Source organism: Polypterus senegalus, chromosome 10, assembly GCF_016835505.1.
Source record: "Polypterus senegalus isolate Bchr_013 chromosome 10, ASM1683550v1, whole genome shotgun sequence".
NCBI lineage: Eukaryota > Metazoa > Chordata > Cladistia > Polypteriformes > Polypteridae > Polypterus > Polypterus senegalus.
Window position 1 is genome coordinate 85,943,792 of NC_053163.1, and position 16,233 is coordinate 85,960,024.

A 16,233-nucleotide genomic window follows, 5' to 3' on the forward strand; every position below is an offset into this window, starting at 1 on the left:
ATATAAAGGGTGTGTAAGATCTTTAGAGACTTCTTCTTTCGGCTGCTCCTGTTAGGGGTTGCCTCAGTGGATCATCTTCTTCCATATTTTCTGTCCTCTGCATCTTGTTCTGTTACTCCATCACCTGCATGTCCTCTCTCACCACATCCATAAACCTTCACTTAGGCCTTCCTCTTTTCCTCTTCCCTGGCAGCTCTATCCTTAGCATCCTTCTCCCAATATACCCAGCATCTCTCCTCTGCACATGTCCAAACCAACGCAATCTTGCCTCTCTGACTTTGTCTCCCAACCGTCCAACTTGAGCTGACCCTCTAATGTACTCATTTCTAATCCTTGTCACACCCAGTGCAAATCTTAGCATCTTTAGAGACTGATGAAATCCAAAGAATTGGATTTTTTACATATACTATGCAGAAAGAACTACAAAAGTAAAATGTTTAGTCATTCAGGATAAAAAAAGAAATGTAAAGTTCTATTTCATAAAGAATAGTGATATACATATTAAAACTGATTCTTCAAATGACAAATACAGTGGCATTTTATAGATCAGATATATTTTCTGCCATTCATGGTTGAAGCAATAAATAGCATTGTACAAGCTTGTATGTAGTTGTTTTATTTCATTCACAGTTCCTGCCATGACTGGGGTTCAAATCCATGTGTTGTGTCCTTTTTGTTCATCATTGTGCCATTAATTTATGTTACTTTAATTAACTGTCAGCTGTAGTTTCTTAGCGTGTGTTATATTCCATGTGATTTGTGTGAGGTCCCCCCAAGAAGTGGGGCCACCTGTCAATTACCACTGAGAACTGCCCTCCGCTCTATATCATCTGGCAGTTAATTTCGAATGCACTTAGGAGTGGTGAGTTCTTGTGTTTTGCTGTGCTTGTACTTAGTGAAATAGTGGCTTTTTTGACCTACTGCTTTGTATTTTAACTATTCTTGGGTATAGGCACTTTGGTTTATCTTGGACTACTTTGTTGGTAACTCTTTTTTGTCTTTTTGTACTTCACGGTATTACAGAGCAATTTTCTTGTGAAGAATAAAATATTTTTATACATAACAATTCTGTGTTTGCCTTTGTTACTAGCTGGTTTCTCCTCTAGTGGGCATTTTTAGGACTATATACATTGAAATTCTTGGGACCTAATCCTAATAATAGTTTGAAGATTAAAGCTAACCCTTATTCCTTATGCTTTAGAACAGTAGCCAGACTTCTTACAAAAGGCAAGGGCTGAAAGAACAGGTCAGTAGTGGTAGTCAGCAGCAGCAACTTGGAGCAGAGGCTAAAAGATGTAACAACATCATGTCTTCACCCTGTCTAGATTGTGCTTCTTTATGTTGTGCATCCCTTCTTCAATACATCTAATAAAAATGTAAACAGTCCTACATGCAGTTCTACTATGGTAAATGCATGACATGACACTGGTAAACTAAACAAATCTCATTTTCTATACTTCATCTTGGCAGCAAGAAAACAAAGTGCATTCAGTAGCATTTAAATTTGTGATAAGTCATAGGGAAATAAACAATGTGAAGAGACCACAAAAGATTTTTTCAAACAAATTAATGTGCTTAACACATTGACAGATTTTATGGCAACATAGTTGTTTATATATGATAAAATGGGGAAATAAAAAAAGCCCACATTGTAGCCTGGCTTAATGAAAAGGATTCTCCCTGTGTCAATGCAAGTTCTCTTCCAACACTCCAAAGAACTGCATTTTAGGCTGACTGGTGACTCTAAATTGATTCCAGCTTTGCACTTTGTGTTGTCACAATAGGTTATTGCTTCCTGCCAAACAAATGAACAATAAAGAAAGGGTAAAAGTAACATGGAAACAATATAAGTTTACATCAATAAATTTCAGAGAAATTCCATCCTTGTAATTTGAACTTTCCAGTGATTTAAGGCATTTGCAAAACATATCTAGAAAATGTTGGTTATTTTAGATTTTTCAGTAAATTTACCTAGTATACAGAGAATATTTTTTCTTCCAATATTATGAACCCAGAAAAAAATATGATTAGACAGATGGATGTTTATATTTGAGAGGTATTTAACATTTCATTTGTGGATTAATACATTTATAGAAACTGGTAGCCAGTGTAGGGTTGCACATACAGCTGCAGGGATAGGGTCCAGCCTTCCTCAACCCTGAAGTGAATTGATTAGGGTTGAGAATGTACATATTTACATATTCATAAGACAGCAGAATAAAAGTCACATATAATTTGAAAATGCATTTCTGATATACATTTATACAATGTAGAGCAGTGTCCAGTCTAATTTGTATACTGATATACTTTAATGACAAAACCATAGATAATGTTCTTCTGTCACAAACATGTTGTCAGCTTCTTTTAGCCCTCTGAAAAAAGCAAAGAGCTTGTGCAGTAAGGCACTGCAACTTTCTAATTAGGTGAACGTTTAACCAACAAAGTCTAGGTGGAACAGTGCCTGATCAGATCACTTTTAAAAGGACTTAATTTAATGCTTATGTCACAGCAAGACAAAGGTCAGATTTAGTCAGTTTTCTTTGAATTCCATAACGCCTTGAATATTACCAGAAGTAAGAGGTAGAAAGAGAGAGGAACATTGACATGCAGTAAGTAGGCATGTCATGTGCCAGCATTGCCAGACACTATTGACTAAACTGATCTAGGGTGTCCCAATTACAGGTATGGTTTCAGTAAATTAGCAGGACAGATGAATGTCCAGGATTTGATTGCTTTTGAGTGACCACAGCAGAGCAGGAATAACACATCAAATTTGCCCTTCTCAGATCTGCCCCCATACTACTGCCAGCACTACCCAATGGGACAAAGCTCAAATCAGTGACCTGACAGTCAGAGACGGGCTCCATGCTGCTGGCCTTTGAGAAAGGTGACTTGTCAGTAGGTAACTGGTCATACCTCCTATATGACCTGAATATACAGTAATAATGCCAGACCACACAAAGCTGCTGTGGTGACAGCTTTAGGACAAAGTATACATTGTTCATTTTACTATGCTTTAGTGGCTCACAAGGCTTGTTAAGACAGCAGATTTAACCGGGATACAGAGATTCAGCTACTGAGAGGTAGCATTATTACAAGCAGGGAACTTCAGCATCTACAATCTTGTGCCAGAAAATCTAATGTGTTTCCCTATGAGGCTGCAGAGGGCACTGCAAAGAGCATAACAGTAATCTGAGGAAGGCAGGATCACATCACACCATGGACAAAGGAACACGTAGCAAAGAGAAAGAGTGCACTCTAATGTACGCAGATTCCTCCACTTGAACTCAGTGCAACAACACTCAACTCCACACAACACTGGCAATCATCCTTAAAGACTTGGTATCGTAAAATTGTTTAACTGTGCCAAGATAAATTAGAACTCTAAAACAACCAGTTAAGCCAGATTCTTCTGTGTTATGTTTGTCTGACCCGACTGTCTTGTGTTCTGCCTTCTACCATATGTCAATATATATGCAATTATATTTCTATAATGCTTGTTTTTACCAATAGATTATATTTTTCTGTTTCTTAAAATACGTGTGATTCAGTTACCTTGATACAAGTCTAACAGCCAGGAACCTTTCCTACAGTGAAAGGTAAGGAAAATAAAGTGTAAACCTTACCTGATTATTTAATTGATTACTGATACTAACAAAGGCAAAAAATCGTAAATGTAATAACTAACTGATAAAAATTAACCAATTGTTTATTTTCTCACATCCATACACCATTTCCTACATTTATTTGGTTTCTCTGGTTGGGTGAAACCAAAACCCCTCATATTTCCTACATAGCTGTCTTGAATAATGTATGCTACAACAGCACAGGTGCTGCCTTGGCTTGCCTTTTCTCCCAAGCTTTCTCCAGACCACCTTTGGGAATACTGGATTCCAAGCTGTTTTCTTTTGTCATCTTAAATTTTGTTTACAAAATTAGTCTAATGAATGAAGCAGCTGTATATGGAATCATCTTGTGACTGACCTTTTTGATTTACCTTTTCAGATGTGTACACTTGACAGGGACATTGTTTAATTGCTGGTTTCATAGCATGCAACATTGCACCCAGTGTTTTGGTGATAAGCTCTGTCCCTCCTTGATCCTTAACTGGATAAAGCACGTTTGAAATCATTATAGTCTGCTTTAGTATAATCTTAAACATGTATAGAGTATGTAGCAAAAACAGAGCATGTAGGTCTCCTCAGACATTCAAAGCATACATCATTGTAATATACTAACTACCTCCCACTATAATTCCTTCCATTGGAGTGCAGAGAGCTGTAAAATAATCAGTAATCAGTAATTCACTTAACTGTGATTTATGTTTTAAGGGCCTTTGCAGATGTATACACTCTTAAGTTTGCCATATTGACACATTTAAATAAAGATTTAGGCTTACATTTTTAAAGCACACACCACCAAAATACCATGGGGAATATGGCAATAAGCGTTCTTCAAGTCTGCAAAACACATATAAAGGTCTGATAAATTCCCACAATCTTTCAAATGCCCATGCAAGAACATAAAATCATTGCACTATTATATTGCTTTCTTTGTCACAATTTTTACTATTGAAAATAGTCTTTATGTCCTTCAGGAACAGGCTCTTCTAAAGAAGCTCAGATGCATAATTCATTTGAATTCCTACAGTAAATATTCTTGCACTCCTTATAAATGAATTTCACTACACAAGTATGACTGTACTAAGGCACTTTACCAAACTTCCAAGCACTACATATAATAAATACTAAGCAACACATTGCTTACAATAATCACTGCTTTCAATATTTCTTGTTTCTGTTGTCAAAATCTGACATCCTTATTTCCATAAACCAATTGGCATTTACCAACCACATTTCCTTTGCAGATTTTGTAACTATATACAGTATCAAGTTTAAGAAGCTTCTTCAGCAAAGCCTGATCAGGCAGGCAACAAGTGCTCACCACTGAATATTACTCTCATTTCTAGTTCCAAGAGTGGCTCCAGACATATTTTCCTTTAATATTCCTCATTTGAAGAATCAATTAAGAATCAATTAATATAAGAATAATTTTTTGCCTGGGGCACAATAGCTGCCAGTAGAATAGAGACTGGGCTCACCAAAGATAGATAGATAGATAGATAGATAGATAGATAGATAGATAGATAGATAGATAGATAGATAGATAGATAGATAGATAGATAGATAGATAGATAGATACTTTATTGATAAAAGGAGGTGTAGGCAGTAATGACACATATTGCCAGTGCTGCCCATGGAAAGGCAAAAGGCAGGGGGCATCAACACAACTGAAAAAGGGTTTAAAGCCACCTCATGAACAGAGACAGCTTGTGTGTGACATCAGCAGGTCAGTTAGAAGAAACAATTATCAGGAAGGAAAAAGAGTCCAAATTATGTGTTTGTGTGTGAAAGACAGAGAAATGTGAGTTGGAAAAAAAGTGCTTTGAAGTGGTAAATAAAACTAAAAAATAATACTACAATAGCTTACAAAGGTTTTATAATTTTTTTTACCAAGATGGAGTACATACAATATGTATCATAAAAATACTCCAAATGCTGAAATAGCAGTGCACTTTTGTTTATTTGTAAAAGAATTATTTTCTTTTATGACAACATATCTATTAATTATACTACTTCATGTCTGATGGATTTTTAATATTATTTGGGAAATATTTCATTCTTATTTATAAATTATTCAGATATAGTCCATTATTTATCATTTTCCTTACTGAATGTTCAGTATACAGTATGTAAAGTCTCCCAAGTTAATTAAGACCTGCAAACCTAAGAAAGTTTGTTAAAGCCTATTACTCAATGATTTCTACACTTATAAGACTATTATTGTTGATGTCTTTTTGTTTGCCCGTTTCCTTTATTCTGCTTTAGAATTTAAATGCATTGTTGTACTGTCACATACATTACCGGTCAAACGTTTTAGAACACCTCAGTTTTTTCATCCAACATTCTCCACATTCTCTGCACTCTCTGCAACTGAAGTTTCCAACCTCCTCTCCAATCAACCTAGTACCTGTTCACTTGACCCTATTCCCCGCATATCTCCCTCAAGTAATCTCCCCCTCACTCATTCCTGCAATTACACACATCATTAATATCACACTCAGCTCAGGCACATTTACCATCTTCAAACACGCTCTGATAACCCCACTTCTTAAAATAACAACACTTGATCCATCCCAAGTTAACAATTACAGGCCTGTCTCTTTCCTTTCCTTTCTCTCCAAAACAATTGAACATGCTGTTTCTAACCAGTTCTCCTTCTTTCTTGTACAGAATGGATTGCTAGGTACTAAACAGTTTGGCTTCAAAAGGACCTACTCAATTGAGATGGCTCTACTGACTGTGGTTGACCAGCTACAACTTGCTAGAGCTACCAACATGTCATCGGCCTTGATCCTACCAGATGTCTCTTCTGCCTTTGACACAGTCAACCATGACATCCCTTCTTGTCACCCTTTCTGACCTTGGCCTCATTCCGACTGCTCTCAGATGGTTTGAGTCCTACATCTCGGGCATAGCCTACAGAATGCCTGACGAAAAAGGTTGTAAAAGACACATCAGATATGCACGGGGGTGCCCCAATGATCAGTGCTGGGTCCTCTACTTTTTTCTGTGTACACCACCTGGCTAGGCTCCATCATCCAATCCCACAGGTTCTCTTATCAGTGCTATGTTAACGACACACTTCTGTACCCGTCGTACCCTCCACAGGACAACATGGTATCAGCTGGAATCTCTGCTTGTCTTACTGATATCTCAACATGGATGAAGAACCACCATCTACGGCACAACCTGGCAAAAACCAGCCAGCCAGTTTGTTCAATTCCCCATCTCTGTACAGCTTGGCTTGCTGTCACTAACACCTGCTAGGTCAGTAAACAACATTAGGGTTGTGACTGATGAGTAACTATCTTCTTCTGACCACATTTCTTCTGTTTCTTGCTCATGCAGGTTCACGCTGTACAACATCTGCAAGATCAGATCTTATTTGACAGAGCATGCAACAAAACTTCTGGTCCAGGCTTTGGTCTTATCATGTCTGGACTACTGCAACTTGTTCCTGGCAGGAGTTACCTGCATGCGCTATCAGGTCACTGCAGATGATCCAGAATGCAGCAGCCTGTCTTGTATTTAACTAACCAAAATGGACATATGTCACTCCTCTCTGCTGGTCACTACATTGGCTCCCAGTAGCAGCATGCATTAAGTTCAAATCCCTGATACATGCCTACAGAGTAGTCAGTGGGTCAGCACCTGCATATATGGAGACACTGGTAAAGCATTTTATACCCTCTCACCCACTCAGGTCTGCCAGGGAACAGAGTCTAGTGATGCCGCCTTTGCATGGTATCATATTTTAATCCATACTCTTTTCCGGTGTAGTTCCTAGTTGGTGGAATGGGCTACCCACCTCCATCTGTACTGCTGACACCCTAACTGTATTCAAGAAGCAATTGAAAACCCATCTGTTCTGTGAATATCCGTTTGATAGAAAAAAAAATTGTTCTGTGATACTTTATATTGTTGGTTAATTTGTTGTTTTAAGTTTAATTGTGGTATTGATTTAATCTATGACTGTAAATTATTACTTATTATATCGCTACACTTGTGACAATCAACTATTATTACCTGTCCTTGCTTAACAAACAGGTCCTAGCCTAATGTTACTCAATTATGTTTACCTCATTTGTAAGTCGCTTTAGATAGAAGTGTCTGGCAAGAAAATAAATGTAAAATTTATTTAAATTTTTATGGAAATGCAAACAGTTTAATATCTTAATGTTTCATGAAATCAATTGATAGAACAAATAAACAATGGCATATAAAAAACAAAAAAAAGAATCGTTAAAGGTACAAAATTTCATTTACATTTTTGACTCAGAGTAGCCACCTTTTGCTGATATAACAGCCAAAATGTTGAAATCCTTTTGATTCAGAATGCTAGTCACTCTGTGCAAGTCACCACCTTTGCCTCCAACAAAAGCACCCCAGACCATCACACTTCCTCCTCCATGTTTGACAGCTGGTGTCACAAACTGATGAACCATCCTTTCATCAACTCAACTGCGTGAAGAACAGAAGATTTCAAATTTTGATTCATCAGACCATAAGAAGTTCTTCTACTCTGCTATAGTCCACAGCCAAGGCCCTATTTTGTCCTGTGATGAATCTTTCTTCCTGACCTGTCAAACCTGCAGCACAAAATCTCCACTTCACAGCAGAAAATGAGACTTGCTTTTTTTGACCACTGTTAAGCTAAGCTGTGAGGTGCCTATCACGCAAGTTGGTGACCCTCAGAAACTTGTGTTTTGATTGGGTTGTGACTTTGGGTCTGCCAGATCCCTTCCTATCAGAGTTTCTTCCAGTTTCCAATTGTCTTTAGATTGCGTAGGGCATCATACTCACTAACGCTTTGGTTTCTTTTTTGCAACTTTTGTAAATAAAAGGCGTACACTTCTAAGGGTAGTATTGCTCGAAAGGCGTACACTTCTAAGGGTAGTATTGCTCTGTCTAATTTAATTTGGTTTTTTTTGCCATTTTCATGCCACTGGCATTTACAACTTTCTGCAGTGGAAAATTCTCTAAGTAGGGGTGTAGTAACACAGTTTGTTCCAAGTCAGCATTAAGACAGGGGTTTTTAAGTAATGACCAGGAGTTGGGACAACTGTGTAAAGTGTTTGCTTTAATATCCATCCATCCATTTTTCAACCCGCTGAATCCGAACACTGGGTCGCAGGGGTCTGCTGGAGCCAATCCCAGCCAACACAGGGCACAAGGCAGGAACCAATCCTGGGCAGGGTGCCAGCCCACCGCAGGACACACACAAACACACCAGGGCCAATTTAGAATCGCCAATGCACCTAACCTGCATGTCTTTGGACTGTGGGAGGAAACCAGAGCGTCCGGAGGAAACCCACGCAGACACGGGGAGAACATGCAAACTCCACACAGGGAGGACCCAGGAAGTGAACCCGGGTCTCCTAACTGCGAGGCACCACCGTGCCGCCCGTTTGCTTTAATATTCAAGGCTTAATTTACTTTAACTAATGTAGAACATCTGTAGGTTGTAACCTATTAGTTGTTCCAGAAGACGACCCATTTGTAATACTCTGAAGTTTTTGCTAACCTAAACTTTAAATTTAAACCACTGGCAGTTTACTACTTGGCTCTTCACCATTTAAGGTCATTTATTGCTTTTCAGCTGATTACACTGGAAGAAAAACTGAGGTGTTGTAAAACTTTTGACCAGCTGTGTACCTTTAAAAATGATTAGTATAATATTGAGTGGAAAACTTTTTTGTTGAGTGTAAAGAGTTAAAAAATGAATTTACCAGTTGTGGAATTGATAGGAACTGTTAGGGCTTAAGCGTATTCTGTTAAAAATAAGTCAGTTCTAATAAAATATGTACACAAGTGAAAACACCGTTAGTAGCGAATTGTTTTATTTGACTAATACTCCTTTACAGTTCACTAACAGGTACAGAATTCTCATACATTCAATCCTCCAACCTTGTGTCACAAGATGCATTTCGTTTCTGAAACGGTTAATAAGGCAGCCGGCTGCCCGAAGTATGCGTGCGCAGCACGTGGGTCCGCGGCGTCTTTTCTCACGCGCCACGTTAACTTCGCCCCCTAACGGCGGGAGGAAGGAGGACGCCGCCGTGAGATGTGCAGTCTGCATTTTTTTCTTCCACTGTCGCCTCAAAAGATACAAGTACTTCCGTCGGGTCACAACATGTCTGTGAACAGTTTAAATGAAGCTTTTCAGAATATGGGTTTAACTGATAGATCAGCAACTATTTTCCTGGGATAACGAAGAAAGTTAAGTGCGTAATTAATGTGATCCCAAATTAAACGTATTTTGGAGGCCCGAGTGCGGGGGAAACAGGGCGCTGAAGAGGAAGCAGTAACCAGCCATCTTTTTTCTGACAATAACAAGAAAGAGAGAGGCTGAAAAGAGAGTGGAGAAGCAGTTGCATGTTACTATCCATTTTCATTGGGAAAGAAATAAGATCAACCAAACATTTAATTAAATACATAAGCGCAGACACAGCGAAGTTGTGGGGACAACTCTAAGCGTCAAGACCCAACGCCAAAACTAAAAAGGAGAACCTCTTAGGATTAACAGACTGGTTATTTGATTTTGTAGTATTTTTCATGTTTCCAACAGGTTTATCCTCCCCTAATCCCCCACCACCAGCTCAGGAGGTCAGACCAGCAGCTTCTGATGGTAGTAACAGCGGCAGCAATAATAGTAACAACAGTAATTCCACGTGCAAGAAGAGAAAAATAAACTGCACGGATAAGGAAGAGTTCGACTCCGTCTCGACTTCTCCTCCGAAAGGTATCAGCCACTCCACGAGCGGCTCCCCCGGCTCCCACCACATCCAGAAGAAGTTACGTTTTGAGGACTCGTTGGATTTCATAGGACTGGATGTGAAAATGGCCGAGGAGTTCTCTACCACCACAGCATCTTCGGCCCCCTCTTCATCTTCCAGTAAGACTAAAAACCTCTTTCTGCCTGCTGGCGTTGGTCATCATGCAAACGGTTTGACCAAAACGACGGCGGCAGCCTCGTCCAGCTTCTCCAGTAGCAAACCCGGAGCTGCCAAGAAATTAGTGATCAAAAACTTCAAAGGTAATACTTGTCGTCTAGTTCGTCGTGGACTTTAAGTGAATTCATTTCACTTTTATTCACGTCAGTCAGTATTCCGCATAGTGCATTGTTCTAAATTTTTTGAGTTAGATTAGGCCAAGTATTGTAATCTTAAGAAGAGACAATGTGATCAAAATGTGACTTGTACAGTGTGCTTCTCACTACGGAATGAAACACTTGGACGTTTCCAAGAACATAACTCTTATACAGTAATTTACAGTTTATGGTGAACATTGTAGTTTGCTTCTCATGTGCGCAGAGAAAATATTGTTTTACTAAAAATGCACGATTTTACCATTTGATTAGTCAGACTAGGTGTTTTGGGAAAAAGTGCCAGTGGTGTGACTTGAGCTTTTAAATGAATTTGTTTTATATTCTCCCAGGTCACCCTTATACCCATTAATCCCTCTGAAGTTGTTGTAACACTTTATATGCACGATATATAAATGCACCTTTATTTGAACATTTCTGAAGCATTGGGTGCAAAACCATTGCTGGGCACTAAACTTACTTACCCACTCGCACTGAGATTGTGCCATTGTATACAGTAAGGCACCATTTAACTTAATGTGCATGTCTGTGGGTTTTGGGAGGAAATTGGGAATACCTGGAGAAGAACCTGTCCACACATATAGAAAGTGACAGCACATCAGGATCCAAACCAAGCCTTCTGGAGATGAGAGACAGAAAGCTACTGTGCTGCCCCAAATAATGCCAAATTAACTTCATAATATACATTAAAAATGAAATGAACTTGATTTTCGAGTGTCAGCACAATTTCATGGGAACTTTAATCGGCAAAAAATGGAAAAGCTTTTCTAACGTTTTTACTTTAATAAAAAAAGAGCAAGTGACACAGTGATTACTACTGTTACCCAAACTTTGCAAAACTGGGTTTAAATTCTTGGCCTGCTCATTGGTTACATGGAGCTTGTATGTTCCCGTTGTCGCTTTAGGATTCGTCTAAGTACTTAGGTTTCCGCTCATATCTTAAAAGAATTAAACGTGGTAGGCTAATTTGCCCATATGTGTGTGATGGACTGGTGTCCTTTCCAGGACTGGCCCCCGCCTTGCTTTGATACTGATTCTGGGTCCTGAAGTAGGATACTGAAAGCAGGTGTATGTAAAGCCTTGATTCTTTCTAACTGTATATGTACTATATGCCAACAAGTTTTATTAACGTTAAAGTATTAGTGATGCCAGTCCGCTTAACTTGCGTGTCTTTATTTGAGGGAGGAAGATAAGAGAAATCTCAAGCAGACTTAGACAGGATGTTGAGGCTTTGTACAGCTAACTGTTGTGCTGCCTTGTCACCCTTCTTATTATAATAAATATATACAAAAACCATAAGAGAGTAAACCTAAAAATAAAAGATGCAGAGACTGTCAGAGTTTTTGTTTTGGAATCCAGAAAAATGTTAACATTTATTAGTAGTCTTCATCAAAATTTATTAGCAGTCTTCATCTGCACTGATACAGCGCGTTGCTGCACCTACCACATGATGAACCACCTCAGGATCCCAAATTAGGACCCCAGCAATCTTAGAAATTATGAACAGTGTGAGTTTTACTGCTTCAAATCTATAGAAAGATGCTTACTTTTATCACAATGTTTAGATTACTGGACTTTTCAGTTTTAAAGTTAAATTATTGTAAATGTAAAATTTTTTTCTTGTCTTTTTAATCATCTTTGAGAGTGTGTGTTATTTTTTTCGTTGCCAGTTTATTGCACAAGCAAACTGCCTGGAGCATATTCTTGGCAATGTTAAGCCACTGGTTCTATTTTGAACTGGAAGTTCTAAATATGGAATCCTCAGCCTGTTGCAAGTAGTGTACAAATTGCATGTTATGATTCACGGTGGTTGAGTGAATAGAGATTTGACACCTCCAGATTACTTTGATCTGTGTTTTTGTCAATAAATTAAACATACAGTAGTATAAGGAATGTAACAGTATTGTAGTCAACATATAATACTATCACAGATTCTGTGTTGGATTTGATGCAGTAAATTTGCTTTTTAAATAATATTTGTGGCTGATTAACTCTAGCTAAACATTTGTGAACAGTGTTTTATCATTTGTATTAAGGATCAAAATTCAGTGTATTGGTTTCTGTGATTTTTATTTATAAATTATGAATAAACACATTGCTACTACATTAATTTATTGCGACAGGTCATCATCTCAACCATGTGTCTAAAGAGAACATATGGTGCAACTCAACAGTTACTGATTTGTGCTTATACTGCATTTTTTTATTTCAATTAGTATCCACCTAGTGCTAGATTAAGGGGAATTTAATTTTATTTATTTTTTTTACATATGATTACATATCACTATTGCTGTGTAATTGTTGTGAGGTAAATTTGGTATCAGTCCCACTGAATGACCCTTATTCTTAAAACTATTTTAATGCAGCAGTGTTTTGTTTTTTTTTGTTTGTGTTTTTTTTTTGGCAAGCAGATAAAAGCTGAAACCTGACAACACACTTTGTAGGATAAAAGCTGCTATACTTGCCTGTATGCAGTAAATATCTGGGAGATTTTGTGTCAATTTTAACTTTCTTTCATTCCATTTACATTCCTGAGATCATTATTCTTCAGTTTATGATTTTCAGGACACACTCTGGAGGCGGTAATTCTGTATTCACTGTATCTGATTGCAAGGTACTCTCTAAACTATTAAGTTTACTTGCAGTGGTATTTTACATAACAGTGGTATCTGTTTGTCCTCTTTTGCTTGTTGAGAATTGCAGTGTTGACAGACTGAACTATTCAGACCTGGATTCCCATATCTTAGCAACATTATGTTGGGACTTGACCAGAATAAGAATGATTGCCCTGTGTGCACTTGGTCTGCACCATGACTCTTATCCATAGTTCTGGATTATTGAACTAACTTGGAGAATGCAACATTGCACAATGACTTAACATTAACCACCTGTGGCTATGCTGCTGGCAATTCCTATGCCAAATTTGGCATTAGTGAAAATGTAAATTTATTCATAAATTCAAGTTTTTATTTATTTATTTTTTGAGTATCTTAGTTCCTGTTCCACTACTGATATCTAGTACAGTTCTTCGGCCTTTGCATTTTTTCTGTCTCACAGATGTTTCCCCCTTCGCTCATTAACAGACCCAAAGTTACATAAATACCTCCCTTTGGGTCTTCTGCTGCCTCTACATCTGCATAGAGAGACTACATCTTTATAGGAAGGGCCATTACACCTGATTTAAAGACCACCAGTCTCATCCTAATAATGTCACGTTCTGACAGAGCATCTCTAGGTCAGAGCATCATCAAAATGGCAGGGCTTGTGGGGTCTTCCCTGTATGCACTTTTTAGTACCTACCAAAAGTAATCCAAGAAAGGACAACCAGTGAACTAGTGACAGGGTCATGGGTGCCAAAGGCTCATTGTTGAGCTTGGGGAGTGAAGTTGTAGTCTATTTGGTCTGATTCCATAGAAGCACTATTGTGTTTTGCTAGGAAAGGTTAGGTCTTGGCATTCATGTGGATGCTACTTTAACACATAATACTTTAACCTAAAGATTTTTGCTGACCACATACATGACTTCCTCAATGTTTTTCCCTGATGGCATTAGCCTCTTTCAGCACGATAATGTGCCCCGCAGTGCTGCACAAATTGTTCAAGAATGGTTTGAGGAACGTGACAAAGCTTTCAGGGTGTTGACTTGGCTTCCAAATTCCCCAGTTCTCAATCCAATTGAGCAACTGTGGAATGAGCAGGAAAAAAAAGTCTGATCCATTGAGGCCCTTGGTGGCAGATACCATGGGACACCTTCAGAGGTTGTGTGTGTCTTACAACTTATGAAGCTGATATGCGTTGTATACATAATGTGTTCAGACCTAAAAAAATGCTTCCTTTACATATTTTTACCACACTACCAGTTTTAAGTTTTTAGAGTTGCATTCTAGCAGTTTGCAGTCGCCTTGGAGTGATTTGTTGCTCCAGCTCTTTAAAGCTTTAGAACTCTACCTCTGCTTGGCCATCTTAAAATCTTGCTACAAATAGTTGAAAAGGCAGATGTTTGGAATTTGAGTAGCTCACCAAAAGGCATGTACTTTTTATTGTGTTTTTTTTTTTTAAACTGTGTTTCCACTTTCGTTGATTGACCATGTATTGGGTTCAAAGTACTTTTTTTTTTTTTTTTTTAATACAAAAACTCAAACAGGTTCTGTTGTCCTGCAATACTTTCTGGCATGTGGTTATATCCACTTTCTTCAGCTTTAACAAGTTTGTCCTTTTCTGTTGATTAGAAGCATCCCTGAATGATAGTGTTGCTGCTTTCATACATGACTAGAGTGATTATTGTCTTGGAGAATGGAAAAGTGCTAGACTTGCTAAGCTTACTCTTACCTCACCAAAAGACCTTCCCAGATTTTAGCTTGTTCATGCTTAAGCTTTCCACATTCCAAACTAAGAAAGTATCCACACTGCACAGACAGGCTGTTGCACTTGGCTTTCTGGAAAACATAGGATAGACTTTTAGCTGCTTATTTCAGAGTAATGTATTTTGTTGCTAAAGCCCACTCCCCACCTAAAGTGAGTGATATTCAGAGCTCTTAAAAGCGTGTTCACTAATGTGGTGTTAATTCACTCTCAGGAACCAAACTTTAAATTTTTGAAGATGATCGTTGGTTTCTTGCTGGTTCCTTTTGCAATACTCCTAGCGTAGATGCAGATGTTTTGATAGACATCTTTTTCCTAGACAGTGTCAGGATGTTGTGTTGCAGTTTCCAAACAATTTATATTTTTTGACTCCATTTCCTAATCACATCATTTTTTTTATCTTTATCACCGAGGAGTTTTTTAGTCTTCATTTCATACCTTTACTTTAGAGTCACTAAGAGAGAAGTGGATTCTAAATAGACTAAATGTTTTTTTCAACAAAGTTTTAGAGTAACTTTTATAGTGCACAGTCAATATAGCAGTTCTATCTCTTTATTTTTTTCATGTGTGAAAGAAGAGCTTATTTTTTATTAGCCATTTTAAACAAAGGTTGCCTTTCATTCTTATCTATTTTAGTATTCTAGTTTGCAAAAAAAAAGTAAAAAGTTATTATTTTTACTCAAGTAATGTGAACATTTTTAATTTTAATTTCTCAAAACACAATGTGGGTTAAAGGAAACACTACTGTTATCATAGTACAGAATATTTGTGAGCACACTTTTCAGCTGGAACTCAAGGTGTCAATGTGTGTTTTATCCATACTACTGTTTGTAAAGTGAGGATTTGGAATATTTACAGTTTTACTTACCCATCTAAATATTAAAGGTATGTTTTTTTTTTATTATTACACTTCATTTCAGCTGTTTGAACTGTCGTCATTTTCTTATTATAGTTTCCAGATTTACCTGTAAAATACTCTTAACTTTGAACTGTTTTTTGACTTTCAGAAAAACCAAAGTTACCTGAGAATTATACTGATGAGACTTGGCAGAAGCTTAAAGAGGCAGTGGAAGCAATTCAGAACAGCACTTCAATCAGATATAATTTGGAAGAGCTTTATCAGGTGAGTTTCAGCTGTCCTTCC

The 16,233-nt window shown here is 37.8% G+C and overlaps 1 protein-coding gene across 1 annotated transcript in view; it reads left to right on the forward strand.

The window, feature by feature from the left end:
• The first annotated feature begins 9,667 nt into the window (after window positions 1–9,667).
• cul4b (cullin 4B) overlaps window positions 9,668–16,233 on the forward strand; it is a 66,921-nt gene continuing 60,355 nt past the window's right edge. The window contains exons 1-2 of the mRNA XM_039766072.1: window positions 9,668–10,659; window positions 16,097–16,212. Coding sequence (XP_039622006.1) covers window positions 10,179–10,659; window positions 16,097–16,212 — 597 coding nt within the window. The 5' untranslated portion in view covers window positions 9,668–10,178. The remainder of the gene's footprint in view (window positions 10,660–16,096; window positions 16,213–16,233) is intronic.